The sequence below is a fragment of the Leptonotus elevatus genome, chromosome 11 (genome assembly GCF_054856555.1).
Source record: "Leptonotus elevatus isolate MCC_2025b chromosome 11, RoL_Lele_1.0, whole genome shotgun sequence".
NCBI lineage: Eukaryota > Metazoa > Chordata > Actinopteri > Syngnathiformes > Syngnathidae > Leptonotus > Leptonotus elevatus.
In genome coordinates, this window is record NC_141249.1 from 7,956,250 (window position 1) to 7,977,649 (window position 21,400).

Here is a 21,400-nt window from a genome sequence, read left to right on the forward strand (position 1 = left end):
GTTTGCATCGTATAAGTGTAATGATCTGTTGAACTTTTTCCCCCGATGGAATTGTCAACATTTTAAGGCAGCACTTAAAGGGACATCCATCAGTATGATGTAAATATGAAGTACAAGCAAGCAGTCTCATTTCTTGTGAAGTGATCGACTCAAATGCTGCCAAGAACTGAGTATTTCATTTATAGTATAAAATTGATGTCTATTTGGTTTGCAGATGTTCACAAAGTATTTGATATTGCACAGTAATAAAAGATCAACCCCCCCCACCCCCAACAAATGTTAATCTGTTCCTTGTTTAGTCTTTTTCTTCATAGGTTTGCTCTTTCTTTTGAGCTGTACTCGTTTCTGTCCCTCAATGTTCTTCTGGATCCGCTCTTGGAACTTCTTCTTCTGGTTCCTGATTTTCTCCAGTTCAGCTTTCCTCTTTGCCTCCATGTCTGGATCCTGGAATCAGACAAAAATAAACCTCGCCAATTAAGTTACCCTCAAAGAGCATTTGTTCTATGAACAGTTTTCACTTTTTATGCAACACCCAAAATTGTATAAGTTTTACTACAGTACATAATTGATTTTAAGTACTCCTCACACCATTTCTTAAGACAAAACACAATAACATGAATGTGAAACGTAACAAAGTTAATTTCAAAAGGGAAAAACGTACCTTTCCTTCCAAGATCATCTGCTTCCTCTTGTTGATCTCCTTTTTCTCATCAAAATCTGTAGACTCCAGTCTCTATGGGGAAACGGTACTTCAGTGAAACAAGCCATTCATTGTCTTATTTTTGGATGAAAACTGAACATTAAGCCATGGATTCAATGGCAGCAAATGAAGCAAAGCGCATACTATTTCACACTCTCGTTTGGTCACGTTGACCTGCGTGAGGATCTTCAGGACTTCTTTCTCCTCCACATCATACTCCTTCATTTTAGTCTCTGAAGAAGAAAAAAAACACAAAGATACCCATTACCATTAGTAAACACTAAACTAAAATGTCGATCATGAGAATTGTTCATAGCCACTTACGACTTTGCTCTTCAATGGCATGTACGAGATGGATGTCATACTGCGTCACCAGTGTGATGGACACCCCGTTCCTGCCTGCAGAGGAGTCAAGACAGACAATGTGAGGATTCCATGAACATACACTCATTGTTGTTCATTCCTACTGGTAACTGGTGACTACCTGCTCTGGCTGTTCGGCCCACCCTGTGGATGTAGGTTTTTGGCAATCCGGGGGTGTTGTGATTGATGACAACCTGTACATTCGGAATATCCAAGCCCCTGTTGCAAAGTCAATGGCGAGTGAGTGTGCATGAAAACGGATACTCCACAATCCACTATATAGCAGTTTCTTACCTGGCAGCTACATCTGTGGCAATGAGGATTTTATAGACGCTGGCCTTGAACTTAGCGAGATTGGCGAATCGTTGTTTCTGGAATGACAAATAGGAATATTCACCTCTCACACTGCCATTTTCATCAGTCTCTGTTTAGGGCTGTTCCAATGAGTTCCTTACCTGCTTCATCATCGAGTGGAGGGAGATTGTGGGGAAGTCAAATTGCCGAAGCATCATGGTGAGAATTTGACAGCTCCTGTGGGAAATCAAAACCACATATTTTTAGACCACAGAGAATCCTACATATGAAACAATTATAGGAGTAAAATGACCCTCAAACAACTGAAAAAATATTTAAACCTCAATTCATATCATTAAAAGTGGCTTAAGTAGTTTCTCTCCCTCCATCAGGTCTCAGGTCTTACTTGCACGTGTTGGTGAAGATAATAATGGACCAGTCGTCGTGCTCATCTGTGAAGGTCTGGATCAGGTGGACCAGGTAGGCGTCCTTCACCTTCTCCGGAGTCAGGATGTACCTCTGGTCCAACTCCTCCACCGTACGCGTCCTGATAGTAACGTCGACACGTAAAGCAGCGGACTACCACGGGTGTCGTCACACCACGGGTGTCGTCACGCCACATGATCTACGGGACGCTCACTCGGACGTGCTCTCCCAGAAAAAGGGTCTGTTCATGGCGATGCTCTTCAGGTCCTGCAGCGTGTCGGTGAGCGTGGCACTGAACAGAAGAGTCTGCCGTTTGGCTGGCAGCACCCCGAGGATCACCTCCAGGTCTTTGGTGAAGTCTGTGCAGCCCTGCTCCAGCAGCCGGTCTGCCTCGTCCAAGATCTGTCAGACAAAATGTCACCAAGCAGGACAAAGACTTAAATATGAAGCGGACATCCATCTTCTTCAGGCTTTTCCTTTTCATCTTTTTTTTTGTGAACTCACCAAGAATTGAATCTTCCTCATGCTGAAGGTGTTGGAGCTCCGGATGTGATCGGCGAGCCTGCCTGGCGTGGCTACGACCACGTGTGGCTGGTTGGAAAGCTCCAGGGCCTGAGTCACCATGTCTGTTAGTGAACACAGCACCTCATAAATTCCATATTTGGAGCCTATATTGCTGATCACATTGACCGCACATACCCATTCCACCTACGACGATGCAGTCGCGCAGACCCAGCGGCTTCCCCAGGACTCGAAATTGCTCTGCGATCTGGTATGCCAACTCCCTGAAATATATGATGTGAATGTTGCCGCAAATGACACTTAAGTGAAGGAAGTGTGATCCAGCAGCACCAACCTGGTGGGCGTCAGCACCAGGCAGAAGATGCCGTAAGGGTCGTCTGACAGTTTCTGTAACACCGGAAGCACAAACGCTGCTGTCTTCCCGCTTCCGGTTTTGGCACAGCCCATACAGTCGCGACCTACGAGCAAAAATCACGATTGTAAAGGGTGGTCCTCTGTCTACTGCCGCGACATTTTATTGTTTGTTTGTTTTTTAAATATTAAATGTTTAATTTCGTTTTGTGTCAGATCAACAGTAAACGACAACTGCATCCAAGTGTTTCACTGGTCAACAAATTGACGTTATCTTAATTAAGAGCGCAAACTTCTAAAACATCTGCCAAAATCATTAACATACTGTATAAGGTTGATAGTATTTATGCAAGTAGTTGTCCTAAAAATGACTTGACTTACCTTGTAGAATAGCTGGCATGCAGTTTTCCTGGACAGGAGTCGGTTTGTTGATGCCCAACTGCTTACACTGTTGAATGAGCCAGTCAGAGAGCCCGAGGGACGAAAAGTCACTCATTTTGAAATTGTGTTACTCCCTGAAGCTTTAAATACGTGTGATTAATGAACAAATTCGAAAAGACAGCCTCATGTGCTTTCCTTAAGTTCACAACATGGATGACATTCTTCTTCGCCGGGAAATAACAACATACGGTAGGTTGAGAATACACATGGCTTCCTCTAGTGGCCAAATGGTGGTATCGCATGTATTTTTTCTGTCTGGCGTCTGTAAAGTCGTCTATATTCCATCAGAGAAGTGATATTGTTTATGTATGTAGTCTTCATTTTGTAGTGGAGCTGTTTGTGTATGACAGTGATCCCAGTAGCTTAGTTGTGGTGGGCTTTATGCACTGGTAGGGTCAACCAGACTACACAGGGCAAATAAGTGCGAGATGCGTGGCCAGGGCAAGCGCCCGGTGTCCGGGCCAGCATCCATGGCTTCCAACTTCCTCAGACTTTATTGATTCAACTGGAAAACTCAAGCATTTATTCGTGTAGTCAACATTTCTTCCTTGATCATAATTTGGGGTGCTCTGTGGTTGGAAAATGGGCAATGTGACACATACAGTAAAGGCAAATAAAACAATGATTAAACAGTTCTGGAGATAAACTTGATCTCAGAGTAAATGCCGAAAGTCACTTCTTTATCAATTTAACACTAGTCCGTCTTCATATCAAAGACCAATCCTCTCCTGTATTGCAGCAAGGCAAGCATATCTTCTTGTTCCATATTTGGCATTTCCTCCTCGGTGGAACCCCTCAGTGCTTGTTGAATAGAAGAAGGGTTCCGAGCATCGTCCTTGCTCCCGTCAGACACCCTCTTGATATCCGTTTTTACCAACATGGTGGTCTCCTCTGCATCCCCACCTCCTGTGTGGCCCTTTGGAGGCAACTGCTGCAGTGTCCCATCATGCACCACCTCTTCCTTCTCCTCCCACATTTCCTGTTATGGGTCATGATATCAGAGGAAATGAGGAGCCGATAGCGGACATTTTGCAACGTACTGTTGACTGAAAATTACATCATAGTTGCTCAGGGCTCAGGTAGGCTAATGGCCAATCACAGCTCACCTATCTTTGAAGTTTGGTCATGAGGTGTTTGCAAGCTGAGCCATGATTGGTCGTTACCTAAACCCTGAGCAACTGCGGTGTCATTTTCAGTTGACAGCAAGTAGCAAAATGGAAAGAAAGTTTTGGGTTGACTCGCTCATCTAAAGCGAAATTGACAATTTTCTCACATCAACTTTCAGCAACAAGAGGGAATTTCTTACCTTTGTCTGGATCCCTGAAATATGCAAACAAAAACCACATTCTAACTGCCTTCTCCTTTCTCACTTTTGAAATGAGTCTTCCTGAAACGTCACGCAAAGTCACATGCACACAGGAACCCCCCCTCCTCCCCAAATTCCATTTATATTTTATACTCACAACCATCACAAAATTCAGTTGGTTAAGGTTATAACATGAAATAAAAATAATAAAAATAAAATAAATATTTATATAAATAGAAATTGGCATGAGATTTACCTGGTTTACTGTTTGATGAGAGAAAAAATCCAAAATAGGAGGGTTTGGTAGTGGAGGAAGTATCTTTTTTTTCATTCTAAACATAAAGAACAAGTGTTATATTAATTGTCTAATGCTCAACAACATTTTATTTTAAAATACAACAGTCAAAGTTTAACACAATCTGTCACGCTGACCCACTTACAATTTGTTTTGATTTCATTTTTTTGTGTGCCAGTTTAGAATAATGATAGTCCCTTTATTTAGCTGGCTAATGAGCATTAAATTAATAAAATAAAAAAAATTAAAAAGCCCAGTTAGGCAGTGTCTATGTCGTCCTAACAACAGACAAAAGTTGGAAAACTTGGACGCCGGTCCTAAGACATAAACTAGCTTAGCGCTAATGTGGCTAGTACAACACAAAGAGATGGATTTAAAATGGGACCAAAGGGAAAAAACATGTCCTGCCGTTGACTAGTGTACAGCACGGGGTCTATATAATATATATAATATAAAGTAAGTTATATTAAACTAAAAAGGGTAATTTACGCAGGCAACTGATACCCTGCGTCAACGCTACACTCCGATACGTTTGAATGAGATAAGTGAATATGGCTTTGTATGTAAATGTAAATGTATGAAGATAAACGTTTGCTAACTCAGACAGTGGTTGAGTCTAGGTACGAGTCTAAGTACGATGTGTCTCTGTACTTGAGTATTTATCTTTGTAATAAATAAATAAATAAATAGGCTTATCTACCTTTTCCAGATACATGAGGACACCACTGAAAGAAAGATGAACAGACATGCCATAATCAAACCAAGTTTCCACCATCCTATTGGAGAGATAGAGAGAAAAAAAAACAATATTCCATTAACATGCATTGTTGTATACTATGGTATGTGAATGGAAAGCATGGTATAATACCTGTCATTGGATTTATTGGCTGTGTGTTGAGAATAAGTGTGGCCTTTGGACCTTCTCCAGCTCCTGTCACTCCAGCCACAGTGATGTTGTATTTTGTTACTGGTGTCAAATTTTCCATACGGTATTCTGTCAAGGAAGCTGGTACACTGTTGCATTCTGAAACTATAGGTTTGAAAATATCAATGTATATATACTGAAAACAATTAGAAAACAAGAGAATGTGCAGTGAACCCACGGGTCATGTCAGTCAAGTACTCACGATTGTACTCATCCTTAGAACTTATTTGCACCCTGCACACATTGTAGTGTGTAAGGAAACCTTGCCTATCTTCTGTGGGAATGGCTTTCCAAGACAGTGTGACAGAATTATGTGTTTCATTGAAGGTGAACAAGTCTTGAGGAGCTATTTTGGGAACTGAAGGGATGAACAAACAGACAAAATTCAATGAACGTGACAAAGGACAACAAATATCTGCAAGAAGCAGAGATGTTACTGAGTCCACCAAACTAGACCCCTTCAACACCTCGGCTGAACCCCCCAAAAAAATGTCCATAAAGTTTACGAACACAATTGTTCTGGTTGCCTTAGAAAATGTTTCGCCTTCATTTGAGCAGGCTGCGTTCATACACGTTGGTTGGGACTGCACCTTCCTGAGTTGGTGTGGAAAACCCAAATACGTGTTACACCCCAAGTGAGGCACGCCCAAACCACGAATGGTATCTTTCTTTCGGAATGCAAAACGACAGTCTAAACAATTCAATGCCCTAATAATGGAATGACCTCGACAAATGCAAATATCCACAAGCATTAGTTAGGTAAACCATAATTTTGACAACCAAGCTCAAATCAACCTACCATTTTCTTGTTTATAATAGAGGCACATTTGAACTGTCTTTGGTCTCTCATTGACGCACAGGTGCTCAAAGTAAATGTAACGCACATAGTCCTTGATGCCTATATAACAGAAAGACAAACAGAGTATATATAACTACTCTAAGTAATGAGACATGAGAAGTATAATGAGTTAGTCAAAAGTGTACAATCAATTTGCTAATGATCTAGTTTAGTTTATAGCTAATGCTACGTTCAGACCAACAGTGGGGGAGGTGTTTCCGGTGGTGCGATTGCATTGTAGTCAATGGACTCTGCGCGGGCGGAGCGTTTGGGCCGTTTCCGGCGATCATTTCGCTACTTCGTCCATTTCGTCGGCGTTGGCTTAATTGAACTTTTGGCGCCATCGCGTCAGCGACAGCCAATCGGTGTCGAGATAGTCTACGTCACCAAATACGTCACACAGCAGACAAAACACAGTATAATGAGTTAGGGAAAAGTTATACGCAGAACGTGTAGCATAGCAACGGAGGATAGTGTTAGATTATTAACATTGTTTTTCTGTTTCAATTTATATTTTAATCGTTTTTGATATTAGTTAGAGCTGTGTAATAATAAGACAACAGTTAATTCAAATGTTAGTCAATCTATAGTCCTTTGTTCTTTTCTCTGGGAAAGAAATGTCTAGGAAGGTTTCTGAGTTATCTAAATGAGGGGATGTTTGAAAGTGCAAGCAGAGGTCTGTCCATAAATTTCCTGGTGCAAGGAGGTGCCGGGGACCAATTGTTTACCCACATCTGGAGTGGACTGAGATAGGAACGGTGTAGGATTCTAAGTTGTGTATTTCACTCTGCTGACAGAACAAGATGACAGGGGGGGGGGGGGGTAGTCTTTCTAAACACTGTTTTTGTATAAGTGTGCAAGAGCAGAGAGCGAGAGGCACACTTTGCGGTCACTGCTGATTGAGCACGGATCCAAAGTGGGTTCGGAAATTTCTGAATAATAAAAGCTGGCCAGAAACTTCTTCACGAGATCTCAACTTTGAGATTTATTTTAACACGCAGGAAATCAAATGAATGATTTCTAACAATAGCTTGATCGTCACGGTTTGCAGGCACCCGGCGAGCTACGTGTAACCGGGACCGGGCCAAAAAGGAGATTGCTTGGAGGAAGAAGCGTGGGTGTTGGCTTACCTGGTGAGTTTGTTTGTTTAATTGTCAAAGTGTGAAGCAAGCTAGCAATACTACAATAAAGTTAGCACCACCTACCGAAATGGAAATCCCTCCTCTTTTTCCGTTGCGGCGCGGAGCGAAACAAATCATATTTGAGAACCCCGCGAACAAACACGCGCGAGACTAGCGTTGCGTGACTAGCATCGCGATATTTCCGATTCGGTCTGAACGTAGCGTTATACTGTTTGTGGGAAATGTTAGTCATGAACTAGCATAGTCAGTTTTTGTGTTATTTTGACCCTTTTGTAAATCACAGATTTGGGTCTTTAACAGCAACTTACTGTTTCTAAAATGGTTCATGTTTCTTTTAGTCCTTCTTGCCACCAGCCTTAAGTCTCCATCTTGAAGCTTGTACCACTCGTGGCAGCTGGTCCCATTCAGTTTTTTATCCGCTAATGGTTTACTACAAGCTGCAAAATATAAACAACATTCATACAATGCTTATTTCTGGATACATTTACTGCATACTATGGACACAAGTATTGGGATACATCTCTTAATCAACAAATTTTTCAATCAGGGTTGGACTATGCCCAACGGTGTCCTAGTACACGGTGGAAGAAGTCATAGACCTCAACCCGCATCAAACAACGTTGGGATGAACTAGAACAGAGATGGTGGCTACGGCTGGGAGCATCTCTCAGATCGCAAATGTTTTCCTGGACGGATTACAAAATAGCTACATGTCCCAATACTTTTCTCCATACAGTACATGCATTATACAGTAAATCATACGTTTCAAATTGGGAGCAAGTTCTTCTGGTATTTGTACGATGGCTGTGGGAGAGGAGCCTGCTGAGTTTCTGGCAATAACAGAGAAGTTGACCGGAGAGTAGGAAACATAGTCTGTGTATTCAGTCCTGTTGGTGGTATGGGTCTTTTTCTTCTTACACGGACATCCTCCGGAAGACTGTGTGTCGCTCAAGATGTATGTCACTCCGTCTAAGCCTGCTGCTGCTGCATGGTGAACTGGCTAAGAAACAAAGTGCAGCTCAATTACGATTAAACAGCAATTACAATTACATTTAATTCCATCCCGGGAGGGAAACGCTAATAACTGATTAGCACGCACCTTACGCTTCCAACCTGCAGTCCGCGTTGAAATTATAACCTACATTTTTTAATGCTTTGTTCTTCACTCCCTAAAACGTATTTATACATTTGTTTTTTTATGTTTTTTTTTTTTTAATGCTAGAGCATTAATGCAGGTTTTGATGCAGCTTCTGACCTGAAGAGGTCACTTAAAACAATGGTAGTTATTACAAAAAACGGCCAGCAGGTGTCAGGAGAGTATAAGAGATCAGCCAGGGCCATGTTGTAACAAGCTCTTTTTGCCAGTGTTTTCAATAGGTTTGTAAATAACGATGAAACTTAGCTATAGTCTAAAGCTAATTGCTGCAAAATGGAAACAGATACAAATATACTTTTTTTTCCTGATGAATGAAGAGACTCTAATCTTTCCTTTGGGCGGTTCCATGTTTTATAGCAATAGAACAGAATATTCTGTGGGCCTTGCAAAATCACTCAATATCCAGTGAACCAGCTGTGAGCGAAGGGGGTTGCTTCAGTGAAAATGGCCGGGAGTTTGTCCAAATTTTGGCTTACCTTCCACATGAGTGTGACCTTCCGTGCCGCTTCTAATTGGTTCAACGTCACATTGACCTCCAGCTTATCTTCAAGCTCTGCAGTAGAAAGCCAAATGAAGATGAGCAGCCTATTTGTCTCAAATAATATTTCAATGTCTGATTAATGTAGCAATAGTAATAATTTATTCAAAGAGATATTGTGATGTCACCTGCAGGAACAATCACGAGTGGGGACCATTCGCTCCACAGCGGGTTGCGGGTCACTTTGGTGTGATGTCTGAGCTTAACCTGGTAGGACGTACGCTTCTGCAGGTTCTCAAAAGTTAACTGGTCTGAATAGGAAATACAATAAAGCCGCAAATAAATCAAAGTTCATATTTTCAGTTTCAATTTCACTACTTTTCAGTTAAGGGTTGCGGGTTGCTGAAGCTTATCCCAGCAGACTATGTCCTGAAGCTTTCACTATAAGTTGCACGGCACATGCAAGACAAGCAACCAAAAATCTCATTGCCAAGATGGGAATTGAACCAGTTAAAAAATCAGTGACATAAATACATTTAATGTTTCCAAATATCTTTGTGTAAGTATCTGTAGTGACCTATTGATATCTTTGCCGAATAACAAATATTATTGGTTTTGTTTAACAAGGAGGGAAAAAGTAATGGCAGTTGACTCAACTTTCCAAAATATTTGAATACTCACATGCCATTTTATTGTGGGTGAACTCTGTGTTTTTCAGTCTCTGTAAAGGATGAAAGAATCAAATCGTTATTAGAATAAGAAAACACATAAATTGACACACATGATTTATCAAAAACAAACGACCTTTTCCCATGGCTTGGTTTCATTTGTTCGAAACCAAACTTCAGCCAAGGCCGGGTATTTCTCTGCAGCGATCCAGGTCACATTGAGATGGTTTTGAAACCAGGCCACTGAAATGTCTTTTGGTGCTTCGAATTTAACTGTTGATGGGGAGCAACATTTTATGATTGTATTTTTTTTCTCCTTGCCATTCCGTTGACCCTTTTTTTATAGCACACCTGTGTGGATGGAACCCCAACTAAGAGGTGCCATTGCAGTACCCATTTGCAAGTTTTGGCAACCACCCCCTTGCCCCAGATACTGTACTGGATTTCATACAAAGCTGAAATGGTTCTCACCTGTCTCACTGAGTATAACAGAGGTTTCGGTTGACTTGCATGCAGATTCTCCTATGCGAGCTTCTACCCAAATGTCAACACTTCGATATTTGACCAGCACCTCTGAATTGAACTGAGCACGGGTCTCTTGAAATCTCCAAGGTGTTACTCTCCAACTGATTTGAATACGCAGGCAGAAAGGAATTCATGTTCTCGGGATGAGGATCAGATCACACGCACGTTATTATGTAAATGAGCTATGACAAAATATTCTAAAAACAATATTCCTAAAATACCAATTGATAGCATGTTATTTTTCAATCATTTTTTCATTTTGGTCAGATGCTCATCCCTAACATCAACATGTACGTATCCTTATTTTACACTTCAGTTCTTACCTGAAATAGAGGTCATATGTCACATCTCTGTGTGTTGTATTCACGCTCCACTCACAGTTGTAAACATTCGACTCGTTGTTTCTTCTGAAGCATTGAGGACTTGAAGGAGCCTCACATTCTGACCCACAAATGAGTTTAGGATCAGTTGATTTGATTCTCAAAAGGTTTTTCAGAAGGAATCAAATTCACACTGCTGCTTCAAAATATGAAAGTTAGCCAGAGAACACTCAGACATTAAGTCAGTACAGAATACACTGTTGGATAGCACACTGAAAAGTCAATGAATTCTCATGATTTGTACCAAACATTACATAATCAAACCATATTGATTCCAAAGGCAAGAGACAGACAGAAAGAATAGATCTACAGAAATAAATGAACTGCTCTACTATATTCTACATCCAAAGGAGTATCTTGTATTGAAAAGTCTGACTATACAGTTTATGTCTAATTGGAATCCTATCCTGTTATTTTATTTATGTATTTATTTTATGTTTTTTTAATAGGCAGTAGTAAATTGGCAGGTTAAATAATATTACAAATGAATAGTATTTACAATCATGTTCATTTACCTTTGCTGGAACTTGTAGTGAACATAAGCAACACAGCAATGCATCGAAGTGATAAATTCCAGCCCAAAGTTTCCATGAGTTCCAATTTAGCTTTAGATAACAATTCTCGTGTTTGTGTGTGGGTGTGTGTGCGTGTGTGTGTGTGTGTATGAGCGCGAGACACAGAGGTGTGTCATTTAACCTGCCTTCGCGTAACCCAGATCTGTTTCTCAGAAATGTCACAGGTTTCAGATCTGTCAGGTTCTATGAGGTGCAGAAGAAAACCACACGTGTCAGCAGACCGACACATTCTCATACAGAAACAAAGGTTACTGAGAGCTTGCATGACAACATATCCCGTATTTGTGTTTGTGACACCACTCTCACAATCAAGTCGACAGAGAAACTTTCAATGATGTGAAAGTAGACCATTTTGTTTTGTGTGTAGTGTTTTTCCAAAACTTTCAAGCTTACCTCAACTTCTAGAAATGGTATTGGCCCCACTGTCATATGGTGTTCCACAGAGCTCAATTCTGGATCCTCTGCGGTTTTCAATTGATCTGTTGGCCCTGGGTTCCAGCTTAAGAAAACACGCGGTACTTCCTTCCACTGCACTCCAAAAACAGTTGGGTCAAAAATATCCCAAATTGGGTCAAAAATGGACCAACTCAACTTTTTGGGATATTCAAATAAACCAAATAACCCCAAAATTGGGTTGCTTTTTGAGTTATTAATTAATTTTACCCAACTTTTTGTTTGGGTTGGTGCATTTTTCACCCAATTCAATTGTGTTATTCAATGTACCCAAAAAGCTGAGTCAAAACCACAAAAACACAAATAAACAAACAAAACCAAAAAACAAATCGGGTTGCTTTGTGGGTTATTATTTAAGTTGACCCAACGTATTTTGGATTACATAACTCAAAAAGTTGGGTTGGTTCATTTTTGACCAAATTCAGTTGGTTTTTTAATAGTGTAATTTAGTGAAAAAAATAGTGTAATTATTAATATAAAAATTCAGTCAGTTTATTCATTTACTGTAATCCAAAAAGTTGGGTCAAACGAATGATTCACAAAACACGGCCAAAAAAAAGAAGGTTTCTTTGTGGCTTAAGTTTTAAATGATTTTATTTTAATAATTTGATTTAAAAAGTTGGGATGGTCCATTTTTGACCCAACCGTTTTTAGAGTGTGCAGATTTAGTCCCACTGATGCAAAAAAGACACTTGCTAATTCAGGGCACTTTTTTCCATTCTGGAGGAAATTAAAGCCCTGGATGGCACTAAATTTCTTGAATTTCAATGAAAAGGAAGCGGACGTTATGCATGCTGTTTGGTCCCAGTAAATCGCATCCTGATGACCTGCCTCTTGATGTTACAGTATTTTAATGAAGACAGTTTATCGGTTTACAGCATGATAAGATAGATTTGTGACTTTACATACATACAGTCCCTGTACTGTTAAGAAGGAAGATGCAAAAAAAAAAAAAAAGGTAAGATACGAAGTTTGCATTTCTTTCTTGACTGTATGCAACTTGTTTCTTGTTCCATCTTGATAAAATTTCACTTGCAAATGACATTCAACCCTGTAACTTTGGCACTTGGATGGGGCAAAGTATCTATGTGATATTAGTACAGTACTTGTACTTGACAACCAGTAGAGAGCAGTGTTTGTTAAGGTAATCATTGCATTCTGCTGTCGCCTAATGTTGGACAATCTTCTGCCTGTCATACTAACAATTAAGACAGTTTTTATATTAGTTCCCGTGCTTGCGTGGGTTTTCTCCGGGTACTCTGGTTTCCTCCCACATTCCAAAGACGTGCATGGCAGGTTAATTGAACACTCCAAATTGTTGATGGTTGTTCGTCTTTGTGTGCCCTGCGATTGGCTGGCAACCAGGTCTCACCTACGTTTAACAAGGGTCCACAGACTACATGTGGGTGGGAATCTCTTCGTGCTTTTCCTTTTTTTTGTGTGAAGCACTTTGTGTTGCTTTTTAAGTATGAAAAGATTGATCGATTGATTAATTGATTGATAATTGCATTTGATTGGTGATTTAGATCGTATCAATTAGAGACAGGTGTGTTTAACATCCTCTGTCGTGAATACATTAAATTTTAAAGTATAGACTCGTTAAAGAAAGACATCCTGTCAAACGTAAGCCCCGTGGGCAGGATCAGGCCCGCAAAGGGGTTTAATCCGGCCCACGAGATGATCTTGTAACGTAAAAAAACAACAAAAAAGAGTCATGTCAGACCAAATAATCAAGACAGCCCAAATCAGAACATAAACATTCATAATTTCACAAGAAATCCTCAGATGAGCAATGTAAATTGTACATGGAATTGACCTAGATGTCATTATTTTACACACAACCTAATGCGGTTTGCATTTGTGTTCTTTTTTGGAACAATACAATATATTTTCAGTTGAGCCCCGCTATTTAGGACAGGCCTGCAAATAGCTAAAATCTGTGTATAACTGACGCCAATTGTTTACTTGGTAATCTATTTTCCTCCATGTAGCCCCTGAGCTAATATAAGTTTGACACCACTGCCGTAGAAGAAAAAAAAAAGATCGCTTATATTCGAGGGGGGAATATTTGACCTGTTGCACTAACAGATTTGATCTGTTGGTGCAACCAGCCAAAGTCGTCTTTGTCATTCCGCTATTTTTCTGGGTTTCTCATCCCTGATTTGTAATAATTGTCCGGAGTCGAAAAAAAAAGAAAAGTCTCCGCCTTTTCCCCCCAGATTATTACAGCCATGACACGCGAAGATGGCAAAACAGACATTCCTCTGCTCTCCGAAGTGGTAGCCGGATTTTCCCACCAATATGGCAACCGCCACTGCATTCTGGGTAATTCAAAAAAGTCTTTATTAACACTCACACCACTCAACTTCAAATAACCTAGGACGCGTGCTCTTAAAATGTGGGCGGTAACCATAGAAACCTCACGCAAGCACCAACAGAACGTGCAAAATTCTCTCCAGATGTTGCACAGGTTTGACGGCGATGTAAGCTGTGTTAACCACTATTGTACCATGCGGATTCCATGACAGAAAATAAAACCAAAACTTTGCTGACACTTCACACCTTCTCGTGTACGTAGTTGTACATATGTCATAAAAAATTCTAAAGTTAAATGAGATAAAATCCCAAACTTCTTTAAAAAATTCACAATTCATTCTTCTTTTTAAGTTTTTTTTAACAAAATAAAACATTTATCCATTGAAATATTAAGGTTAATATAAACATGTATTTATGTAGAATACATTTTCCAAACCTTTGCTTACTATCACAGACCAGTGCTTAAACAATGACCAGCTGTGAGGTGCTGAACCCTGACATATTCTGTATCATTTGTCTTGCTGTCCAACCGTGTGGTGTCTCTTTTAGGAAAGTCCAGAACACTGTAGGTAAAATCGTCCTCGGGCATGTTATTCGACGCCACACTTGCTACCTAAGAAGAGAACAAAAGTGAAAATGAAGCATGTGTTTGAAATGTTTCCTACAACAGCAAGAGTTCTTACCTGTATTGAGGGTGAGGAATTTTGTTGTGCTCTTTTGGCTGAATGAAAGAAGACGAGTTGAGCAAATCAGTAAACTTTCATCACAAGGGTTATACAGGTGCGTCTTAATAACAATTCACAAAGTAAAACTTCCTTTCTTGAGCGATAATTGTGAGATTTTTGTTGGTTATAAACTCTAGTCATCAAAATTATTAACTCATTCACTGCCATTGACGGCTATAGACGTCAAAAATTCATTTGAACTATTTATTAGTTTCACATTTTTTTCCACTTTTGTTAACAAGAGTATGAAAAACTAGATTTTTTTTTACTGTACATTTAGAACAGATATCAAATTTAATTAGTGAAGTCATGTGATTAATTACAATTAAAAAAAATTAATCGTCTGATGCCTCCAATAAAAAAAGAAAAGATTATTAAAAATTTAACAAAAATTATAAATATAAAAAATTACAGGTTTTCATACTCTTGTTAACAACAGTGGAAAAAAAAGTGAAACTAATAGAAATAGTTCAAATTAATTTTTTACGCCTGTAGCTGTCAATGGCAGTGAATGAGTTAAGAAAATAACATTTTGAAATAGTTCCCCCTTTATGTAGGTAATCTGCATAATATACAATGTTCACATAAAAACAGTCTATTGATGATCTACTAAGACATTTACGATGCACTGCAGTTCTTCTTCCTTTATTACAATTTATTGAGTAACCGTAGGAAATCACATTAATGATGCTTTTTGCCAAAAATATGTTTTATTCTTCTTCTCTTATTAATAATAATGCATTGGTTTTATGTAGCGCTTTTCTAGACACTCAACAATGGAATGGAACCATTATTCATGCACTCACACATTCACACTGTGGTGGTGGTAAGATACTTAAGTAGCCACAGCTGCCCTGAGGCAGGCTGACGGAAACGTGGCTGCCAGTGTGCGCCCATGGCCCCTCCGACCACCACCAAACATTCGCACCTTCCATACACCAGTGTGAGTAGCACTGGAGGCAATGTGTGTGAAGTGCCTTGCTCAAGGGGAGAGCGGGGAGCGAACAGCCGATCTTCTGGTTACTAAACGACCGTCTCAAAATACGTTTATTTACATTCAACAGTGTAACAATTTGACAAAACAATTTGGCAAACTATTTACAAATGTGTGCAACTGTGGTACTATTTACAATTGTGTGGATGTTTCAACTACACAGTTTTTCTTTTTGTGTGGTATATTGTGTAACACTCCCCTGCGTGCAAGGGGACGCAGTAGGATTTGCACCACAGATTAGTTTCACTGCGATTGCCCCTTCGCGTGCACTTTCTTGCCGGCCTCTTTTTCCGGGGAGTAGCAGGTATATATTGCAGTGTGTGTTTGGCCATGTTGTCATCAAGTCTACTCTCAGGATCATGATACGGTGACCTGGTGTTACGTCTGGCTTCCTCATGTCCTTCAGTTCCTATACCGGGTGGTAAGAGATGTTCTGATCCATCTTATCCACTCCATTCATGGTGGCATCGTAGTCCAGAACCAGTGTCTTTTCTGTGATCAGACTGTACCCACTCCTCCGATGAATATGCATTGGACTCGGAGTACTCTTCATCGTCCGATTGAACGTCCGCCTGTGCAGAAGTGCTCGTTTTCCGGCGTTAGCATTGCTAGCCGGTGAGGCTTTACGACGTGATCGAACCTGCCGCGTCAACGCTTCCAACTTCGGCGTCAATCTCGGAGTCACCATCATCATCATCAATGTGCTCTTTAGCATTGGTCGATGCTTTTCGTCTTTGAAAAAAATGCTCAAGCGTGACCTGCTTGCAACCGGTCGCCATTTTCGCTTCCTCAGCCATTCTCCCCTCAACACTCTAGCTCCGCCTCACGTCTTCTACTGACTCCTACCCGATCTTGTCCAAAGAGAGTCATCGCTGCCATCTAGTGCCCAAAAATAGTCATTGTACTAACTCGACCTACTTTCAGCACAGCTTGCCAAGGCTTTCCTCCACTCGTTTCCCCCCAAAAAACAAAAAAACATAGTGAACGTCTTTTAACGTCTTTGGCGGCACTCATTTGGATTTTACTAAACGTTATTAAACCTTTTTGGCAGTCAAACAGTTAATTATGATAAAAAATTTGAATCGCCCGACGCCGCAAATTTTTTCTAATTTTTAAGTCGCGTCAGGCGATTACAATTTTTAATTGTTTATTTATTTATTTATTTATTTTTTAAGAGCTCTTAAAAATTAAAAAAATTTAAATAAATAATAATTGTAATTAATCGTATGACTTCATTAGTTAACTCACGATTAATCACACATTTTATATCTGTATTTATTTATTTTCTTATCTAGGTTTTCATACTCTTGTTAACAAAAGTGGAAAAAAATGTTAAACTAATAGAAATAGTTCAAATGAATTTTTGACGTCAATGGCAGTGAATGAGTTAACATGATTCTACCTAATGTTTTGAGATTGCCGTATCATGTCTCATCAGGTTATTGCTTGTTTGAAAAACAAAAAACAGAAGTAATGTTGTCTTAGTCTAAATTGCATCCAAAATGCATCACATGATCTTTTTTAAAACAAGATTGTAAAAATGGTAGACAACACAGAATTATTGAATGAATTTGGATAATTCTGTCAATTGTGAGGATATTCTGAATTTTTGATGAATAAATCTTGTCTTGAAAAGATGGAGATATGTTTTATGAAAGAGGTAAAGAATATATTGTTTTACATCTTTTTGTAAAGTTTCAGATTCCTCTGGTAATGAGGACATGCCGTTTATTGTACGCATTTACAGTCCACGAGTGGCAAATGCGGTTTGTTTGTCAGGTCATTGGGCCTGTTTGAAACGCCAAGTATACCAGTAACCTTTAAAAACAAGTATGAACATAAAAGTGAGAGTGAGCACAAAAGGAAGCTTTCTTTAAAAACAACAAAACATATAGCCTATCAGTCACCCCACCAGTGAAGATGCTTATGCCCCCCACTTCAGGCATGGATCTCTAAAAAAAAATATATATATTTTTTTGTAAACATAATTTTTGTATGAGCTATTTTTGTATGGTAAAATATTCATGTTGAGTTGTTTATCACAAAGAATTAAAAATATAAGTGTTTGTATCGTAAAATTAAATCTTGCCCAAAGTCAACTGGATAGACTCGAGCTCTTCTATGACTTTAATAGGGTCAAGTGCTAGTGGAAATAGACAGATTAATTTAATTAGAACTTTGCATTTTGATCTTGATCCTTTTTCAAATGGTGTTGCTGGCTCAAATGTAGTAAAGCATATCTGGAGGGCATTTATAACTCGAGTCTATATGCTTCTTTGCTATATTTACTGGCATGGAGCAAAGCCTTTTTATATAATTTTTTTGTTTGTTTTCTTTTTAAAGAAATACTGTGAAATAAAAATAATATGGCATTTGCAACAACACAAAAAGTTATTTTAGGCATATGCAGAAAGTCACGGGCCATGCCCATAGACTATGAAAGCCTTGGCATATTCCTGCAATTCTAGTACACATTTCCAGCCAATTTGGTGTCTTCCAATTACTGTATATTGTTTAGGGTTGTGGGGAGCTGGATTTCAAACCTGATAACGTCAAGCAAAAAAACCTTAGCCCTCGTCATTTATCCATGGAAGTAAATAAAGTCCTTACCTCGAGCTCGGGCACAACACCAGAAGAACCAGGGTAATGTTGCCACCAACAAGACGACAGGTAAAACCACAAGTACGGTGAGGGTCACACTTGAAAAAATGCTTGGTGGAGATTTGCTTGTTTTTCTGTACTCCTGCTCATCAGAAACTGTGGGAGTGGAAAGAAAATGAAAGATGAAGTTTTGTTTTGTTTTTGTGTCTACTTGCTGTGGCAAGACTTGACTGAAAGGAAATAAGACGAAAGTCAAACAACAACTCTACATGTAGGAAATTACTAGGAAAACTCTGCCTTTTTGAAACATGCTTAACTCATTCACTGCCATAAATTCATAAAAAAAAAAAAAAGATTATTAAAAATTAGGGGCAAGTTGCGATTACATTTTTAAATTGTAATTAATCGCATGACTTCACTAGTTAACTCACAATTAATCACACATTTTATATCGGTTCTAAATGTACCCAAAAAATTCTAGGATTTCATACTCTTGTTAACAAAAGTGGGTCACAAAAAGTTAAACTAATAGAAATAGTTCAAAAGAATTTTTGACTTTTATAGCCGTCAATGGCAGTGAATGAATAAAAAAAGAAAAGATTAAAAATTAGGTCCGTCAGGCGATTAAAGTTTTTAATCATAATTAATCGCATGACTTCACTAGTTAACTCACAATTAATCACAAATTTCATATCTGTTCTAAATGTAAAATAAAAAAATCTAGGTTTTCATACTCTTGTCAACAAAAGTGGGAATTTTTTTGAAACTAATAGATATAGTTCCAATGAATTTTTGACGTTTATAGCCGTCAATGGCAGTAAGTGAGTTAAGGTCTTATCTTACTGGTGTTGTTGCTCTTCTCCTGAACGATCAGGCGCACTTCATTACTTTCTTCAGGTGGTCTGTTTTTTGGGAATAGCGTAGCCCTGTATTTTCCGCTGTGACCTCGCGTGAGGTTGGTAATTTGGCAAAATGCAGAAGAATTTTCAGCATAAACGTCAAAACCACGTTCATTTAAGCAACCCGATTCCCAAGGACAGTACTCTGCCACCTTTTTGGTGGAGCCCACTAAGTAAACTGCGAAATGGCTGCTGTTAGTGACGCTGGTGTTTAATGTGAACTGAAGGGTGACGTTGTGGCCCAGGGTCCCTGCGATTTGGGTTCGTCGGCTGTGGCCTGTGAATGGAGAGAATACACAAAATATGGATCCCTGCTTTTTATGATTATTTATCGCAAGACAATTCAAGGGATGTTTGATATCACTTTTTCCCCCCAGAACAATACCAGTACGAGGAGGAATCAACGACGCCGATACCAAGTGCTGATACCACTAGTACTTTTGAGACATAACATTTCCCCCAAAATATATATCCCAGTATAACATTTTCCTTAAAATTGCATGAAATTAACAGCAATAGAGTCAGACAGCCATTCACGCTCACATTCACACTGTCACTGAGTGGGAACCAAACCCACACTGTACAAACAGTGCGATGTATAACAATTTCAAAATGTGTCAAATGAGGTACTGTATATTATTCTTCAAATCTGATTAATTTGTGATAACGTGTTGATGAAAGTATCATTTAAAAAAACTCCACCATTACCATGTTGACCAATTCCAAGTAAAGTGCATATTAAATTTTTTTTTTCATGTAATTAATGAAGTAGCTAACCCATCCATTAGCTACAGTGTCTAACAATGAGAGCACGCCTCAGTAACGTATATTCACATTTTTAAGTGTGAAATAATGAAGTAAAAATAACATACATAACACATTATCCCCCCAAAAAAGAAGACTTACCGTTAATGATCAAGTGAGTTGCTATCGTCAAAACTGGCCAAAGAGCCTCCATCTCCTTGACCTTAACCTGATACTCCAGACTGGTAATACCAACCTGCTATGTATGTGCTATTTTTTGAGGTGTAAATGTTGAGATGAACCTGACAGGAAGAGTCAGCCTTGAATTGTGCAGTGCAAGCACCTCCTGTCATCTGAGCAAAACGGTCATTGTGTAAGCACAACAACTTGTTGAGGAAATGCTTATTATTTGCACTCAGTCAGCTCAGTGAGAATCCAAATGATTTGAGTATGTTTGCTTTCCCCCCCTAGTAGCCATTTTTTTCTTCATTTTTTAATGGTAACCATAGAAACAATAAAAAATTTTTTTTTATCTGTTATAAACCCAAACCAAAACCCAATTTTTCATCAATATTATGTTTAACACAAATTGAATTTATTTATTTTCTTCTTGTTGAAATAATCCTTTAACTCATTCACTGCCATTGACGCCTATAAACGTCAAAAATTCATTTTAACTTTTTCTATTAGTTTACATTTTTTCCACTTTTGTTAACAAGAGTATGAAAACCTAGACATTTTTTTTAAATAATCTTTAAAAAAAAGAAGAAGAAAAAATTATAAAAAATTTGGGGCTTCAGGCGATTAATTTTTTTTATTGTAATTAATCGCATGACTTCAATAGTTAACTCACGATTAATCACAAATTTTATGTCTGTTCTAAATGTACAATCAATTGTTTTCCAGTTTTTTATACTCTTGTTAACAAAGTGGAAAAAATGTTAAACTAATAGAAATAGTTCAAATGGTTTTTGGACGTCTACAGCCGTCAATGACAGTGAATGAGTTAAAAGAACATAACTATACAATGCAAATATGTAATGACCACTCTGTGTTACACAAGCTCTGCACAAAACTTTTTTTAATAGATGGTCATTTGAAAAGCTAATGACTCTATGGCCTGTCCGAAATCTAGCCCCAGTATTTTTTTTTATCAGAAAATCAGTTACCCATCTTTGTTTTGATAATGTTTGAAATGGAAAAATGAACTGCATACGTTGTAAAAATATAACACTTCAGCGTTATGCACTACTATACAGTAATGTACTGCAAACCAAAGCAAT

At 38.9% G+C, this 21,400-nt stretch overlaps 3 protein-coding genes across 3 annotated transcripts; all 3 read right to left on the reverse strand.

Annotated features, from left to right (window-relative positions):
- Positions 1–164: 164 nt before the first annotated feature.
- On the reverse strand, positions 165–3,247 carry ddx49 (DEAD (Asp-Glu-Ala-Asp) box polypeptide 49). Its single transcript, XM_086088798.1, has 13 exons — positions 3,038–3,247; positions 2,640–2,763; positions 2,483–2,568; positions 2,288–2,409; positions 1,998–2,185; positions 1,764–1,904; positions 1,519–1,594; positions 1,358–1,434; positions 1,185–1,282; positions 1,025–1,099; positions 845–933; positions 662–733; positions 165–444 (listed from the first exon to the last, which is right to left on the reverse strand). Exons 1-13 carry the CDS (start codon positions 3,150–3,152, stop codon positions 280–282), a joined length of 1,428 nt encoding a protein of 475 aa, XP_085944924.1. The 5' UTR covers positions 3,153–3,247; the 3' UTR covers positions 165–279.
- Positions 3,248–3,603: 356 nt separating this feature from the next.
- On the reverse strand, positions 3,604–11,501 carry il12rb1 (interleukin 12 receptor subunit beta 1). The gene is made up of 15 exons (XM_086089599.1): positions 11,326–11,501; positions 10,754–10,871; positions 10,377–10,531; positions 10,042–10,178; positions 9,919–9,958; positions 9,426–9,548; positions 9,236–9,312; positions 8,366–8,603; positions 7,912–8,040; positions 6,423–6,521; positions 5,826–5,981; positions 5,567–5,728; positions 5,399–5,474; positions 4,660–4,735; positions 3,604–4,076 (listed from the first exon to the last, which is right to left on the reverse strand). Exons 1-15 carry the CDS (start codon positions 11,399–11,401, stop codon positions 3,792–3,794), a joined length of 1,947 nt encoding a protein of 648 aa, XP_085945725.1. The 5' UTR covers positions 11,402–11,501; the 3' UTR covers positions 3,604–3,791.
- Positions 11,502–13,242: 1,741 nt separating this feature from the next.
- Positions 13,243–20,396, reverse strand: LOC147165706 (uncharacterized). The gene is made up of 5 exons (XM_086089845.1): positions 20,280–20,396; positions 19,318–19,650; positions 18,484–18,630; positions 14,838–14,875; positions 13,243–14,767 (listed from the first exon to the last, which is right to left on the reverse strand). The coding sequence occupies exons 1-5, from the start codon at positions 20,329–20,331 to the stop codon at positions 14,603–14,605; spliced, it is 735 nt and encodes a 244-aa protein (XP_085945971.1). The 5' UTR covers positions 20,332–20,396; the 3' UTR covers positions 13,243–14,602.
- Between the last annotated feature and the right edge of the window lie 1,004 nt (positions 20,397–21,400).

Coding starts and splice junctions, on each gene's coding strand:
- ddx49 (XM_086088798.1), bottom strand. CDS start 3,152: ATGAGTGACTTTTCGTCCCTCGGGCTCTCTGACTGGCTCATTCAACAG. Junction 2,569..2,639: donor CTGGTGCTGACGCCCACCAG/GTTGGTGCTGCT, acceptor CATATATTTCAG/GGAGTTGGCATACCAGATCG. Junction 934..1,024: donor TGCCATTGAAGAGCAAAGTC/GTAAGTGGCTAT, acceptor TTTCTTCTTCAG/AGACTAAAATGAAGGAGTAT.
- il12rb1 (XM_086089599.1), bottom strand. CDS start 11,401: ATGGAAACTTTGGGCTGGAATTTATCACTTCGATGCATTGCTGTGTTG. Junction 9,313..9,425: donor ACTCGTGATTGTTCCTGCAG/GTGACATCACAA, acceptor TTTCTACTGCAG/AGCTTGAAGATAAGCTGGAG. Junction 5,475..5,566: donor GCCAATAAATCCAATGACAG/GTATTATACCAT, acceptor TCTCTCCAATAG/GATGGTGGAAACTTGGTTTG.
- LOC147165706 (XM_086089845.1), bottom strand. CDS start 20,331: ATGGAGGCTCTTTGGCCAGTTTTGACGATAGCAACTCACTTGATCATT. Junction 14,876..18,483: donor GTGTTGTGCCCGAGCTCGAG/GTAAGGACTTTA, acceptor TCTTTCATTCAG/CCAAAAGAGCACAACAAAAT. Junction 14,768..14,837: donor ATTCCTCACCCTCAATACAG/GTAAGAACTCTT, acceptor TTCTCTTCTTAG/GTAGCAAGTGTGGCGTCGAA.